Genomic DNA, 14,736 nt, shown 5'->3' on the forward strand with positions numbered 1-14,736 from the left:
CTTGGGAGTTTATCCTATTATAGTGGATTGGTTTGGTTTTGAAATCCCTTATAGGATCGAGGTTTTACTTTCTGTTGGGCCCTGGAAGATTTCCTCGTAAAATACTGTGTGCATTGCAAGTTCCTTTACATTTTTTTTATTATTCCGCAAAAATAGTCATTAGGAACTCACATACAATTCACCCCCTGTAGTGTTCGTCTCAACTAACATCTCTACTTACCTCTCGGATTTGGACTCTTTGCTTGACGATGTCTTAGATACTTGCTCTTTCTTTGATTTTATTTCTTGACCTCATGTAAAGCTAAAAGGAAATTTTGTTGCTCACCAACTATGGTCTAGTTGTTATCCTAATGTCAATACTACCTGTGTATTTATGGACAATTTGTCCTCGGATGAAAAAATCTAATTCCCTCACTTTTCCTAAAAAAAATAAATAAATAAAGCTTGTATCATACCATCGTACAAGTATTACTTTTGATGAACGTAAAACGACGTAGTAACGTAGCGCTCTTCTTTCCAAACTAGCCGTTACAAATCCGGCAAAGTGGGAATACACAAACTCATAACCTCCCCCTTCCCCTCCCTCTCCAAATCCGACCGTTGTAAAATTTTACCGTTAAACCCCATCCAACCCAAATATCCTCTTTTCCCTGAAAATTCCTCATTTCTTCTCTTATACACCACATCACTTCTCTCTCTCCCTCTCTCTCTCTCTCTCTCTCCCACCCACCCCCCCCCCCCAAACAAAGCGACGAAAATGGAAGATTCAACTTCAATTGTGATCGACCAAACTTACGAATTCTCTGCTCCAAGGTTTTATGACTTCATCAATGGCGAATCAGAGGAGGATACTCGAAACGCTGAACTTTGGTTTCAGTCTGCTCTTAGTCATGCTCCTTCTCGTATGTTTTTCTACCCTCAATTCTTTGTTTTTCTTGATCTGTTTATGAAGTTTGACTTAGGGTTTTGAAAGATTATTTATGGTTTCGGAAATTGTTATAATCTGTTCATTTTAGGGAAGATATTTCATTAATTGTTGTTATTCTGTATAATTTCCTCAATTAAGGAAGGTGTATCAGTAGTAATTGGGAACAAACATTTTTGATCGAATTGTTCAATTAGGGAATATATATTTTTCAGAAATTTGGTATAATTGGGTTGCAAACTTGTAATTGTGGATGATTTCTGTGGTTTTTCATTGCAATTGTTGCAATTTGGTGAATTAGTGGGTATGCAAAGTTAGAACTTGATGATTCTTTATTCCAATTAATTGCAGCGTTTATGCTGAGAATTAAGGCTTCTAGATCAGTTCAACTTAGCAGCCTTTGCGATTTTGGCGATGTTCAAACGACAACGCAGGTTAATCTCAGTTTCTAATTTTCGATTTCGACACTATAGTATTCGATTTTTCCAATTAATAATTGCTAGAAACTTAGAATTTTGTTGAATTGGTGATCTTGTATGACACAGGCCTCTGAATCACATAAGCCTACAACTGAATCATCAGTTTCATCAGAAGTGTTTTCATCAAAGCTAGATCAGATTTCTTCTGGGTGAGTATTTGATGTGATTTACATTACCATCAGCCCTTGAAAACACCAAATTTGTTTATTGATTAACATGTGATGCTGTATGATTAGCCAACATATGGGGATGCCTGGTGAAAGGAACGAAAACTCGGACCCGAACTTGATCAGTAGCCAACAAATAAGTATACCTGCTGAAGTATCTTGTGAGAAAAATTGCAAAGAAGATAGTAGGTGTGTTTCTGTTTGTTTGATTTTTTCTGTTGATTTCTCAAATTTTCTTCGGACATTGTCTAATTTAACAAGTCTGTTACTTTCAGTACTGTGACAGTAGTTGCTCCAGATGTGAAAATTGAACCAGAAATCATGGTGGAATCTGCAACCTGCCCTTCTCAAGGTTGGTTTCCTAGCGCAAGCTCATGGAACTGGCATTTACTTTTTATATATATTTTGCTTATAACTTTTTTTATGTTCCTTATGGGCTATTCATGTTAGCGGACCAAAATCATCTTGGGACTAAGGTTTTGTTGTGGTTGTTATTGCTTTTGACTTTTCTGAATATGACAGATGTATGCACCCCAAAACCGCCTGCCTTTACTAGTAAAGGAGGCCGAACGACGACCGAGCAAAAGAAGAAGCAGACGACCATGAAGATTGCAAGTGCACTAAAGAATCCATCAGAATTGAAATCGAAAATTCAGTCACACACAAGAAGTACTAAACCTGACGGTTTTAGGAGGTAGAACATTCAGTTATAGTCAAGATATACTTTGATTTATTGGTTTGTTGCCTAAATTTTGGTGCTAACCATAATTTAATTAATCAACAGAGATAGAAGAAACTTAAACAGCTCTGTTGGGACTCCTAATTTTGTCCAGGAAAACCAAGCCATCAAGAGGCAGAAACTGGATGATGGAAAAACTAGGCAGGTCAGTGTTTCATTATTGGGAAGAACTTTCAAAGCTAAAATTTTGTTACTAATTTTCTTCTTACAAGTATTACTTTGGTTGAAATGTATTTATTTTTGATCCTTTTTATTATTACCAAAACAGATCCTAAACATTAAGCCTCCTAATCTGCTCCACAAAATAAGACCAGGTGCCACCACTAGTTATTCCAATTTGTGCTCTAAAGCTAAACCCTCCAAAGACGACAGAAAAGTAAGATTTTCTTACAACAATTCTATGTACATATTGGATTATCTTGTTTCCAATCCTAGAACTAAATTGTACACTCTCATTGCATATAAAGATGTATGTTAGGGATCCTCCACTGCCGCCGGTGCCATTCGTTTCTACTGCAGAACTGATGAAGAAGTTTCAGTCAAGCACTAGAGATTCTTCACTGCCTCAAAATGTACTGTGACAAGATAATTTTTCATATATTTTTTTGGTTTCATTAAATTTTTTTATTTTATTTTATTTTTTTATCATCTTGATTCTAAATTTCAGTATGATGGTGGTGGTTCTGTGCAGGGGAAGTCTAAACTGCAATTGACAAGGCCTAAAAAACCTGATTTTGTATCTTCACAAAGAGTTCGTTTAATAAAGGTGAAGAGCTCTGCTGAGCTTGAGGAAGAAATGATGACTAAAATGCCAAAATTCAAAGCTCGGCTGCTGAACAAAAAGGTACTGTTAATGATCTATTTTCAATTAAACATCTTACTCCATTTCTGCACTGTAATGAAATGACATCCTCCATTTTGTTCAGATTCTTGAGGCCCCAACTTTACCTCCTTTACCCAAGAGCCTTCCTCGAAAACCAAAATTTCAGGTGGGATATTTTTCCATTGTTTAACTGTCATTTTGTCAAGTTTCATTATTGAGAGCTTATATCTGACTATGCATTCTATTTAGGAATTCCACTTGGAGACTTTGGAAAGGGCCAACAAGAATGCAGAAGTATCCTCCGTGGTCTCGACTGAATCTGGTCATCAGGTATTGAATAGTCTGAGAATACTATTCAGTTTATACTGTTAGATGAATGGTCTAAAATGCTTAAGCTTAACACGAGTCGTCCATTTGCATTGCCAGAAAAATCAGTGGAAATCTAATCATCTAATTGAACCAAAAACTCCAGTGCTGCAAACATCCTTGCGAGCACGCCCAACAAAGATAAAAAGTACACTTGAGATTGAGCAAGAAGAGCTAGAGAAAATCCCAAAATTTAAGGCTCGGCCTTTGAGTAAAAAGGTAGCATACAATTTACTTTTACAAAGCATGATTACAGAGTTATAATTTTAATTGAACTTGTGATGTAGATATTTGAAAGTAAGGGGGAATTGGGGTTGTTCTGCAACAGCAAAAAGCAAGTTACAAAACCCCAAGAATTTCATTTTGCAATTGATGAGAGGATTCCGCCACCTTCTTCTAGTGTTGTCGATCTATTTGACAAGGTACGGTATAACAGTTTTTCTGCTGTACTTTAATTGCTTGTTGGAAATTAGCTTTCCTTACATTCCATGTCTTCTTTCAGCTGTCTTTATGTTCAGAGTCATCAAACCATGAGAAACATCTTCCAAGAAATACAAAGCCTAATCCATTCCATCTTTACACTGAGGTATATTTGTTTTTCCCATAATGTGGAATATTGGAATAATATTTCAAATTGCAATTGGTAACTTACAGAATTTGTTGCATAAAACCAGGAAAGGGGAGCTGAGAAAGAACGAAGATTGATCACTGAACTTGTGCAAAAACAGATAGAGGAGGAAAAAGCCAGAGTTCCGAAGGCTACCCCATATCCTTACACCACTGATTTCCCTGTGGTATACAATCTAATATAATCTTCTAATGCTATTTTTACTTTGTCCTGCCTTTTTCTCCTCTAATGTTTTTTTTGCTGATGTTGCAGGTTCCTCCTAAACCTGGTCCTAAAGAATGTACTCAACCTGAGCCTTTCCAACTCGAGAGTCTAATTAGGCACGAGAATGAAATGAGAAGAGAAATGGAGGAAAGACTTAGAAAGGAAAGAGAAGAGTCTCAAATGAGGATCTTCAGAGCTCAACCAGTCCTGAGCAAGTAAGCATAAACATAAGCTGAATAGATTTTCAAACATCTGCTGGATAAATTTGTTACAAAGAGCCTCTTGCTAACATTGATTCCTTGCCTCTTTCTTTGCAATTTCAGGGATCCTATTCCTCTTCCTGAGAAAGAACGTATGCCTCTCACTGAGGTTCAGGAGTTTAACCACCACGTACAACATCGAGCTGTTGATAGAGCAGAATTTGATAAGAAAATTAAGGAAAAAGAAATGATGTATAAAAGATATAGAGAAGAGGCTGAGGCTGAAAAACAGGTGCATGTACTTCCGTTTGTCATACAAAGATACATGCAATTTTGTAGTTATTATACTGACATTTTTTATCCGTTAGATGGAGGAGGAGAAGGCCCTGAAGCACCTAAGGAGGACCTTGGTGCCCCATGCCAGACCTTTACCCAAGTTTGCTAACCCATTCGTACCACAAAAGTAGGACCTTAAACTGTTCTTAAAATTTTATCAATATTTATCAATTGGTGTTACTTTATTCCATTGACTAAAAATTTCTTATACGGTGGTGGTTATATGCAGATCTTTTAAGGATCCAACGAAGCCAAAATCCCCGAAATTGCATGTTCTCAGACGGAGGGAAAGAAAGGAATCAGCAGGCACCGATATAAAGGCTGCTCAATCTGCTGCAGCTGCACTAATGAGGTGATCAGGTGTGGGTGCTGTCCTGTTCAAGAACTCTTTGAACCCTCAAGGGTTATTCTGTTATTCATTATACATATTGTAATCTAAGTTGTAAAGGTTTTGTGGAGGAATGATGAAAGCAGTAATTTTTCAAAGTGAAAATAGCATCCAACTTTCTTACTTTGGGTAATATGCGCGACCCTTTCATGGATCTGACATCCAACTTCGTTACTCCGATGCCTGAACTAAATTATCGAATAGGCAACATTTGCAAAAATTATGGAAATTATTACTCCATACTTGTAGCATAACATCCAAACTAAATGATGACCTAGAAGAACTAGGCTTTATAGAAATTTGTGGTACATGATTTCTACGTGATTAAAGAAGCTAACCAACCAACCTTTATTCACATATATCGTAAAGCCAAACAAAAGAAACTTTTTTAGCCATCCAACTTGGTATATTAGGTTGCTTACAGCCTTACACACCTCAAAAGTCACAATATATTAACAACCTAAAAAACTTGTTGTTACAATATGAAGTATTTTCTTATGTTATGTCATTTTCTGATGGTTTTAGTCATTGCTTTAGCAACAGAAAATCAAGACCTACGAATACCACCAGAACTACCAATGCAACAAAATGGTGTGCCAACTAACCAGCAATGCATTATCGGCACCACATTTGACATGCAAGATTGTTACTCTTACTTGACCTACGAAAACATGCCCTATCCTCCTAACTCTTGTTGCTTCGTGCTCCAGGACCTCAGGTCAATTGATGCAGATGGGAAAACTTTCACAGTTTGTCGGTGTCTTCAAGCTCTTTTAAGTGACAAACATGTAATTACAAGTCGAGCAAATGCAATGACTGAACAATGCAACGTTAGTTTTAGTTTTGATGTCTTTAGTGGAATGTTTTGCTCCTGAGTCCTGATGATACTATAATGAGAATTGAAATGCTTTAAATGGCACAACCAACTTCTTAGAAAATTAACAAATTTCATGCTCTATCAAAGATATGACTGAACAATGCAACGTTAGTTTTAGTTTTGATGTCTTTAGTGGAATGTTTTGCTCCTGAGTCCTGATGATACTATAATGAGAATTGAAATGCTTTAAATGGCACAACCAACTTCTTAGGAAATTAACAAATTTCATGCTCTATCAAAGATATACTCGAAGGTGTAAAAAAAAAAAAAAAAAAAAAAAAAAAAAAAAAAAACTCGTATAAAATTTATACTTCCATCACGTGATGGTTGCACTAGTTAAGAATTTTTGTAAAAATCAACCTATTTACTTATTGATGAATAAGAATCTCTTATTAAACGAAACGGACTCATATTAATCGGCCCGTGCTCGGCCCGTTTATTTAAAGTTCAGTCCGCGCGCGGCCTGAACTTTAAATAACCATGATTTTTCGCGCGGCCTTAACTTTAAATAACCATGATTTTTTTTTTGAAAAAAAAAATCTTAAAAAAAATAAAAAACTCCATTTTTATCAGTTACACTCCATTACTATCGACTTAACTTCACGTTTTCGAATTATTAGCATCACTACTTTATTTTCTAGCTTTAAAAATTTATTTGCATGTATTTAATTTTTACTTCTTCTATATAAACCCTAACTTTCGTCATTTTTTACTCCATTAATTTCTGACATTCCGTCGATTAAAGATTCTTCTCTGTTAAAAGTTTATCTTTTTTTTGAGGGGCGTTAAAAGTTTATCTTAATCGAACTAAACAAGCACGGAAACAGAAGAAGACAGTTGCAATGGCTGAAAGGTTTATTATATTTTAGTTATTTTTTAGGTTATACTCTTTTTTAAAAAAATCCATTTTTATAAATTATTATTTTGTTTTGTAGGGTCAATTCAGAACCTCCGTTGAAGAAAGCATGTTCCTAAACCTGGTTCTAAACGAAGTCGACCTGTTAGGTGTAAAATTCTATTCTATTTATTTCGCAAAAAGACATAGCATTCTATAATTGTTGTTTCATATAGAATCATTTTTCTTGGGAAACATACATATCTGGTTATTATATTGTAATTTGATAATAGATTATTTTTGTCAAGATTATCTTGTTCTTGTTTTTCCCTTTGGTATGGATATGGTTGTTTCACTATGCATAATGCTATATCATGATGTGAATACTTAAGAGTTTTGCATTTAATATTTTTAAGTCATAAATAAGATTGTTATTTTTCGGAATTAGACATTATTAGCCAGGAATTAGGATGATTTAGCCAGATATTAAATAGTTCACTTCAAGTATTGGTGTATTTTAGTCTGACATATTATTCTATAAGTCAGAAATTAGCAAGTTTAAGTTAGATATTAGCTTACTTATATCAAGGATTGATTTATGTTTATCAGGCATAAAAAAATTAAATATTCAATTGATGATGTGAGTACTTAGAGTTTTGCATTTTAACAATTTTAAGCCATAAATAAAATTATTATAATCAAGAATTAGCATGCTTTATTCATTCAATTAAGTTATTGGTGTATTTTAGTCTAGCATAACATTCTAAAAGTAAGAAATTAGCAAGTTCAAGTCAGAAATAAGATTAATATAATAAGGAATTAAATAATATTAGTCAAGAATTAGAATGGTTAGAAAATTCATCTCAGGTGTTGGTGTATTTTAGTCAAGAATAACAATTTAAAAGTCAGAAATTAGCACGTTTTAGTCAGTTATTGGTGTATGTTTATCAAGCATAAAAATATTTAATAGTCTTTGATTTTACTTAGAGTGGTTGTCGGTAATTTGTGGTTTGGATAAAGTTATTTAAAATAAAGATATGTTTATTATTAGGAATAAGATTATTTTGGTCAAATATGATTTATTTTTGTCAGCAAAAAGATATTTATTCTCAGAAATAAGATTACTATTATCATGAATAACATAATTATTATCATGAATAAGAATGTTTTAAATAACTCTCAATTTTAATGTGATTTTTTACTTTTAAAATTTTGAGTTCTCATACTGAAGATGATATTCAAGACTTAGAGCTTGGTAATAAATCTGGTCCTAATCATCGTTGTAAAATTCTGGAAGATTTAAGTGATCAGCAAAAGAATGATGTACAAGAAATTGGTATTGGTGGGTTGCTAAATATGAAATTGAAGGATATATAATATGAGCCATCAGTTGCATAGTTATATAGTAACTCATTATAATCCCAAGGCAAGAAGTCTGATTGTTGGTAAAAAGGAACATGTCATTCATATTGATAGTTCTGATATTGCTGATGTTTTGGGTATTCCTTATACTGAAATGCTTTAATCCTAATGACAGTTTGAAGTTAGAGTGGAAGAAGTTTTTGGGTTTGGATATAGAAGATGAATTGGAAAAAGGAAATGACTCTGAAACTAACAAGAAAAAGAAGAGGAAAACTATTGATGAATCTGAAAAAGGTATTCAAAGTAAGAAGAAGAAATCTGAAAAAGCAGCTCAAAGTAAGAAGAAGAAGACATATGTCAATTTTCTTACTTATCAAGCATTGTTTGAGAAATATAGGGGAGGGGGAAGTTATGAATTCAAGAGATCTTTGTTATGTTTGTTGTATCTAATTTTTTGGCACCGATTGGTGATAAGTCGCCTAATTTTAACATCATCAAGTTTTTGTAAGATGTACATTTCATAAAGACTTACAACAGGGCTAGTTATGTGATGGATTGGTTATGTAATTCAATAGCAGAGTTTCAGGCTTTTGTTTTGAAGAAGAAGGCAGGAGAAGAATTGAAAACTAAATCAAAACAAGTAAATGGCTGTTTGGTTGCCTTTATAATTGCTTTTTTGCAAAAGTTTGAGTTTGTGACCACTTTAGATAGGAAGCCATTTGTAATGAATTGGTCATGTGAAACTCTGAATGAGAGGATTAAAGCCGTTGCTGAAAATATTGATTACGGTACTGTGAAATTGTATCCTCATACATTACCATTACAGTATGCTGGGAAAAGTGAACAGGAGCTTCTAAAATCTTTTCAGTTGGATAACATTGAGTTTAAACTTGAAAATACTGATGATGATGAAGATTCTGGTGAAATTAAAGATGGTTAGGGTGTACAATCTGCCCCCATTGATTTGAAAGCTGAAGATGACGAGCTAGATATGTCATGTACATGATTCCTAAAGAGTACCCCACTGATGATGAGATTGATAAAATGGATATTGATGTAAGTTTAAAATCTCGTCTTTTTATTAATTTTTTAAAGCTTTTGATTCAAGAATTCATACTTTATAACCTGATGTTATGTACTAACTCTTTTTGTCAGTAATTCAGTGATTAATATAATATGAATGAGGATTAATTGCAGTAAGAAATTAGTTTAGTTTTATCAGGATTAAGAAATTTAATATCAGGAAATAAATTGTCTCAATTATCATTAATATTGTAAGTCAGAAATTAGATTACTTTCATTATGAATATGAGAATTTTGGTCATGAATGAAATTCTTTTAGTCTGGAAATAACTTATATCTCAATTAGGAATAACATTGTTTCAATCAGAAATTAGATTATTTTTATCAGGAATAACAACATTTTAGTCAGGAATGTGTTAATTTTTACCAGGAATGAATTTTTTTAAGGTAGGAAATAAGTTATCTGATTCAGGAATAATATTGTTTTAGTCAGAAATTATATTATTTTTATCAGGAATGAGAATGTTGTAATTCTCTTGCAGGTAGGACATTTTATTATATTTAACTCATTCACTCTTTATTCTGTTTTTTTATTAGGTTGTGAAGAAGAAAATGATGAAATTTGGTCGTGACTTGAAGATCGTATTAGAGAACCAAATTCACTTTGCTATTGATTTGAAAGATGAAGGAATAAAAACTTCACAAGAATCTCAATCTCAAGGAAAAGATGATGTATATTCCAATCCATAGTTCTCAAATTAGCAAACATTGATGAAATAGTGTCAGCTGCTATGCAGAGTAAAAATTTACCCACTGAGTTGGATAAGTTTGATCTTAAGCTTAAGCTTGATGAAATTGTAAGTTTAATTACCTTTATCATTATTTTTTATATGAAATTAATTTAAGATTTATGTTTGATATCTGTTTCGGGGTTTTCTGATGTCCAGCGGGAGAGTTACAATTCCAAGACTGGAACCGGACGCCTGTACCTGCAAAACAAACGGATGCTCCGGATGATTGGAGATCCGCCTCCGACGGTCAAGTTAGTACTTGATTAAGGAGTAATTAATGCGGAAATTAAAGTGATTGGGTCTCTCTAGGTGAGAGAGTTTAATGTGTGTAATCTGCGTCATCTCCCTTAATGAGGATTAAGGGAGGTATTTATAACCTCGGAAAACGTGCCAATCTAGGTTTAGGTTAACCTTGGGCTGATTGGGCTTCCCACGGAAGTTGGGCCTAGGTGACCGGTTATCCCAGGTGTCATGGGAAGGACACGTGTCGTGTCGTAATTGGTCCATAGTGGACGGATCATTGCTTGACACGTGGCAGGCTCCTATTTGCCCATGTGACGGACACATGGCGGAACCTGATTGGTCCACTTGTCAGATGGTGATTGGTGGGGAAAAATCCCCTAATCATTTGCCCCTCACAGGTGGCACGTGACTGGTCACGTGTTACCTGTGACAGGTATCGCCTTGTAACAGGCGACGGCCTGCTACAGGTGTCACTCGGCGAGAGGCCGAGAGATTCTCCCGCCAAAATTTTGAATTCTGGAAGTGACCCTTCGCCTTCTCACTTCGCTTATATAAAGGAGTGTTGACTTCGGTCATTTTCACACTTGAAAACTTTGTGAGAGAACATTCAGACCCCTGAACTTGCTCTGACATTTTGGACCCTTTCTGCCTACCGCCTGCTCTGACAAGCCGACTGCAAAGGATTTTCAGAACTTCATCAATCGTCACTCGTTCAGGTAACCGTCGGTTCTCTTACTCTTAATTTTCTCTTTACTTTATTCTTTTTTGAAATGGCACCACGGAAGCACACGACACGACCTAGGTTAGTGATCAGCCGGTCACCGGGGACGGCTGAATCTAGGACTAGGAGTGCCGCCTGCCCTTTTCTGGACCCATCTTTGCCCTTTATACAAAGTCCGACTTTATCTGTGTCGATGTAGAGCATGATGGCCAGAACAAAAAAGACTGCCAGGATCTCAAACTCAGACGGCTCCTCCCACAGGGTGCCGATTAGTGAAACATCTGACCAGGCGCCAGATGTGGAAGTGAAACAAAGCGGCTTGAAAGCCGGCAGTTCTGAGGGAGGAGTCAAAGTGACCCCTTCCCATTTTACAATTGACAATTCTACATTCTCTCCTGCTCCTTTGAAAGGAGAGGAGGCGGGCCCCTCCGGGAGAGGGGAGGAGTCGTCCTCTTCGGACTCGTCAGAGGACGATTCCGAGTCTAGCTCTTCTGGCCATGCTTCTCTGGACACAGAAGAGAAAAACAGTCGCCTGCAAGAGGCGAGGCTTTCTCACGCAGTTGAGAAGGGGGACGATTGGGCGGAGCCATCCGCCTCTCACCGAGAGCAAAATACCCCCTACTACAGCACGGTACCTCGGGGCCGGATCACAGCCATGTAAGAGAAAGTGGAGAGCTTTATCGCAAACCACACAATGGCCCCCGACTTTTTAGTGTTCGTGCCGGATCCAGAAGACACAGTCGTCTGGCCGGCTGGTACCAGTTATGATGGCGCCTGCTTTGGCTGCTACGAGGCGGCCATCAAGGCTGGGCTGCGCTTCCCACTACATCCGACTGTTCAGCGGATCTTGGATGGGTATGAGTTGGGGTTATGGCAGTTAGCCCCGAACTCCTGGGTGAACGTACTCGGCTATGTGGCCGGGTGCGAACTGCACGGGGTGGAGCCGAACTTCGAGGCTTTCGCCCACATGAACTACCTCAGCCGGACCCCTAAGGCAGGCAGTACCGGCTGGTATCAATTGACGAGCCACAGGGGCTACCTCATGACAAGAGGTAAAGCAAACAAATGGAAGGACTGGCGGAGCAACTTCCTTATCATTGAGAGTTCAGACACAGAGCTGAACAAGCGCTTCAACAGGTGGAACAGGAATCCGCCCCTTCTTGCAGGCGGCCGCAGCATGCCGCCTGTTCCCCCCAAGGCTAAGAAAGAGATCCTAGATAAAGGACTCTTCAAAGTAGAGTCGAAGGTGAACTCTACTTCAGGGGTACGAGAGCAAGAAACCTTGCACTGCGTCCCGAGCTTCAAATGGCTCTACGACGAGTACTTTTTGGCCGCCTGTGGCCTCAGCAGTCGGTGCTCAAGAGGTAGCCGACCTGTCGAATACTCTGTTGTTCCATGCATTTCTTGTTATGACTTTTATTAACTTTGCTATTTGTTTTTGCAGCGGACGCCATGAGCAAAATTACCGCCTCCAAGACTGCGGCAGCCATGTTGCGGGCCTCCATCATGCAACAGTCTTCAACCGATTCCCCAACAAGGGGGCACCCTTGGTGGGCTTCGAACCTTTCACCCTCTTTTTGGAGTTGTGTTTATGCATATTCTGACTCTTTTCTTCTTTTTTAGACGGGCGCTCCAAGAGCTTCTTCTTCCCAACAGCCAGACCCCAAGGCCTGGAGGACGACTGTTGCGAGCTCTCCTGGTTCTGCCAGGAAACATGCGGCGGCTGAGGTATACCTCCAGCTGAAAAGGAGGCGGTCAGGGGTGTCGGCACCCTTGACCTAGACGGGATTGCAGGGGTCCTTGCTGAGGTATACTTAGCATATTTTTGAGTATTTGAATTCCAGGACGCCTGTTTTCGTTTTTGTTTGGAAACTGACGCCTGTTCCCCTTTTTACTTAGGCCCTGCTCCGAGTGAACGGCCTTCGCAAGCCGCTTGACCGGAAGAACAAAGAGGTAAAGGCTGCAAAAGCTATGACCGCCTCTGACTGTGATAAGGCAATGTTTCAAATTGCCCAAAATGAAGTTCTGACCATTGATATTCTTTATTATCAGGCGCAGGCTACCGCCGCTATCCGGGCTCAGTTAGAGGCGGCCCAGAAGAGGAATAGCGAGCTGGAGGCGACCATTAACAACCTCAAGGCCGAGCTGAGACCTCTTCGCCAAAAGATGTCCTCATACGAAACCTTGGAGAAATCCTTGGCGAGCGTAAAGGTACGCCTGGTGACCCAGGAGAAGAGTCTTACTCAGGAGCTCTCGGAAAAGGCCGAGCAAGAAAAGAAAGAGCTGGTCCGGGAGATGATGGAAGACTCTGCTCAAATCCAGCGCATGACTTGGGGCCGCCTCTTCCCCAATGCCGACTTTGCCTCATGGGAAAAAACGTACCGCCAATGTTGTAATAGATATAATCAAGAGATCCTGGCGGCTGCTGAGGAAGAGGCGTTGGAGGAGGAGGAGCAGCCGGTAGTGGCGCTTGTGCCGCTTGGGGGTAATGCATCAAAGAAGGATGCAGCTGAAGCCGAGTCCAGCAAGAAGAGTGCTGACCAGGCGGCAGCTGCTAATATTGAAGATCTGCCCCCTTCTTAAGCTTTATGTCTTCTTTCCACGGCCTGCGTGCCGTTTGTTTGTATTTACCCGGCCAGGGGGCCGGGGCTCTGAATATTTTGCCGGTCTTTAATGACCGGCTTCTTTTTAATGAATTTTTTTTGTTTTGCTTCAAATTTGTTTAAGTATTGAATATTCTGATATCCAATTGTACACTACACCGACTGTTTTACATGGTCGATAGTTGCAAACAGGTACGGATAGTTAGTCACGCCGCCTATGCCCCTGGACGACTGGTTGTCTGTTTCCAGGCTAGACTTATCAGTCGACCATTTATCCAATCGGTATTCGAACCATTTTATAGACTGGATCCCCTTTAGGCAGGCGCTCCTGTCATTTGTAAAATTTAACCAAGTAGGAAAGTTGTTTCCTACTTGTCATGCTTTTAGGCTAGAGACTTTAGGCCGTCTAGGCCGACTGTTTTCCGCCATATTTAATCTAGTGTGAACAGGTGCTGTATGAACACCTTTTTAGTTTCATACTAAACTTTTAAGGAGTGACCAAGTAAACATGATTTATACCTAGTCGCCAAGTAACTGAGTAGTAGTGGTATCAAGCGGTGGGTACCGGTTGTTCCCCTTTATTCGCCAATGTTTGTTGGCTTTTAACTCATAGGTTGTTAACCTAGCAGGAGTAGTGGTTGAGAGCCCCTGTTTGCTAAAAACAGGCGGACGACTCATACCTTTTGGGCTCCATACTAAGTTTGAGAGAGTGACTATGAGTTAACTTTGGTGTTACTTAGTCGCCGTCACTCCTGCTTGAGTAGTAAAGGTACTAGGCGGCGGAGGCCGGCTGAACCTTTTGATTCGCCAATGTTTGTTGGATATTAACTCAAGAGGTACCCCCTGGATTTATCCCAAGTAATACAGGCGGTCATCTGACTCAGATGCCAACTGCTACCACTGGTTTGGTTAGTGATAGAGTTATCCTTGTCTCAAAAACGGCTACGTAGTTGCCCTTGGGGACAGTCGTATAGGTGTCGTGTAATTAGTTTATAGAGCAATGTTCCACCCAAAAGGGAGCTTCTC

The 14,736-nt window shown here is 38.5% G+C and overlaps 1 protein-coding gene across 1 annotated transcript; it reads left to right on the forward strand.

The window, feature by feature from the left end:
* Positions 1-273: 273 nt before the first annotated feature.
* LOC110683875 (protein TPX2-like) lies at positions 274-6,425 on the forward strand. Its single transcript, XM_021860283.1, has 20 exons — positions 274-902; positions 1,277-1,359; positions 1,471-1,553; positions 1,641-1,760; positions 1,847-1,923; positions 2,094-2,265; positions 2,356-2,455; positions 2,579-2,686; positions 2,778-2,882; positions 3,002-3,154; positions 3,237-3,299; positions 3,383-3,463; positions 3,560-3,718; positions 3,787-3,921; positions 4,002-4,085; positions 4,174-4,293; positions 4,380-4,546; positions 4,655-4,823; positions 4,900-4,994; positions 5,097-6,425. The coding sequence occupies exons 1-20, from the start codon at positions 758-760 to the stop codon at positions 5,221-5,223; spliced, it is 2,346 nt and encodes a 781-aa protein (XP_021715975.1). The 5' UTR covers positions 274-757; the 3' UTR covers positions 5,224-6,425.
* The last annotated feature ends 8,311 nt before the right edge of the window (positions 6,426-14,736 follow it).

This window comes from Chenopodium quinoa, unplaced genomic scaffold (genome assembly GCF_001683475.1).
Source record: "Chenopodium quinoa cultivar QQ74 unplaced genomic scaffold, ASM168347v1, whole genome shotgun sequence".
NCBI lineage: Eukaryota > Viridiplantae > Streptophyta > Magnoliopsida > Caryophyllales > Amaranthaceae > Chenopodium > Chenopodium quinoa.

Bases quoted from the DNA above. Each gene is read 5' to 3' on its own strand.
- LOC110683875 (XM_021860283.1), top strand. From the start codon at position 758: ATGGAAGATTCAACTTCAATTGTGATCGACCAAACTTACGAATTCTCT. The intron at 1,360-1,470 runs GTTAATCTCAGT...TGTATGACACAG, and splicing joins ATGTTCAAACGACAACGCAG to GCCTCTGAATCACATAAGCC. The intron at 3,922-4,001 runs GTACGGTATAAC...GTCTTCTTTCAG, and splicing joins TTGTCGATCTATTTGACAAG to CTGTCTTTATGTTCAGAGTC.